At 32.8% G+C, this 1,565-nt stretch overlaps 1 protein-coding gene across 1 annotated transcript in view; it reads left to right on the top strand.

Annotated features, from left to right (window-relative positions):
• The window catches only part of LOC119587159 (rhomboid-related protein 2-like), a gene marked incomplete in the record, with an annotated part of 10,536 nt that overhangs the window by 4,205 nt on the left and 4,766 nt on the right, over positions 1–1,565 (top strand). Inside the window, 2 exon segments of the mRNA XM_037935925.1 lie at positions 417–559; positions 1,232–1,376. Coding sequence (XP_037791853.1) covers positions 417–559; positions 1,232–1,376 — 288 coding nt within the window.

Here is a 1,565-nt window from a genome sequence, read left to right as displayed (position 1 = left end):
AAAAACCTTACTTTTTGAAATTCAAGGAATGGTTTAAAACATTTGAGATTAAAGCAACTCCTCTGTGACAAAGCTCTAGTGAAGCTATTTATGTGTAAACAAAATGAAACCAGACCACAGTGCATGTACCCACCAGTGGATAATGTCAGCAGCATAAAAGCTTGAAAATTGTTTATTTTAGAGGGCCAAATTTTGAATATTGAAAGTAGTTCATTTGACAGTATCTTTATATATTCCATACATATTTTCTGGTTCTATAACAGTTGGAGCTTTTATAGACTTTGGCATGTTCAGGAGTAATAAAAAAAAATTATATTACAGTTAAGTATAAATTATACAGAGATGTGCTTTGTAAAGCCTTTCTCCTTTGTAATCTAAATTTTCTAAGTGTAAGAAACTATTTTCTGCAATTATAGGTAGGTGTATTTATATACTATGCTGTGAATATGGGAAATGTTGGTCCGTATTCCCCTGTCCCATGGAAATCTCCTCTGATTTATGATCCTAAACGACGCCTGGAAGCCTGGAGATTCATCTCTTACATGTTCCTTCATGCTGGGTATGTAAGAAGTTTTCTTTTTCTTTTTCTTTACGTTAATCCATTAAGAAAAGACTTTTCTTTAATTCAGCTTGAATATGATTTTTTTGTTCTTCAAAATAGAAATTGATGCAGTTTCTCATGTGGCTTTTTATACTTTTTGTTTTAAAAAAAACACCTGACTTGGTCTCAAAGGTATGTATAGGTCTGTTGCTAATTTACAACTTTTATACCTGAGCTATTCATGTTTCATATATGTTTGCCTATGTTATATTTATAGGTTATTACAAGAATTCTCCATCATATTTCTCCATATATTTAAAGAGAAAGTACTTAACTTGTAGGTGATTTGATGTATACTCTGCAAATGGAAAACAATTATAAAAAAAATGTTTGTGTGTCTATTATACACATTAAAGAAAACTTTTATGGTTTTATGATTATACATTATTGGTAAAATTAATTCTTTTGTTTATCCTGTAATTAAACCACCAGGGAATGTAATCACAAGAATTTAACAGTGTTCTTGCAATAGCCAGTTGTCCATCAGTATTTAATATCTACCTCCTTTGCATTTGATTGAGGAAATGTATATAGACATGCAGACATACTTATTGGATAATATGAGCTAAGAGCAGAAACTTTCAATAACAGGTTTATGAACTGGAATTATACTGTTCTGTCTCTTTCCAGTTACGTCCATCTGCTGTCAAATGTAATGGTGGCTTTGTTTGTGGGCATTCCATTGGAGATGGTTCACCGTTGGTGGCGACTCCTCATCCTGTACCTTGCAGGAGTTATTGCTGGATCTCTAGCTGCTTCTATGTTTGATCCACATGTGAGTTTATTGTACTGGTCTTGGTTGCATAGACACCATATAATTTCACTAATTATAAAAAAAGAACGGCAAACAAGCCCATTAACTTTTGATAAAGTATGTTAGATTTTATTTCTCTGCACATGGGCAGTTGTCTGGCTTATGGTTGGGATCTTGTGAGCTTATTCCAGTGATCAGGACTTAGTCTCA

Source organism: Penaeus monodon, chromosome 22, assembly GCF_015228065.2.
Source record: "Penaeus monodon isolate SGIC_2016 chromosome 22, NSTDA_Pmon_1, whole genome shotgun sequence".
In the NCBI taxonomy this organism is placed as follows: domain Eukaryota; kingdom Metazoa; phylum Arthropoda; class Malacostraca; order Decapoda; family Penaeidae; genus Penaeus; species Penaeus monodon.
Note: the sequence above shows the minus strand (reverse complement) of the source record. Positions and strands in the feature narration are given on the sequence as shown.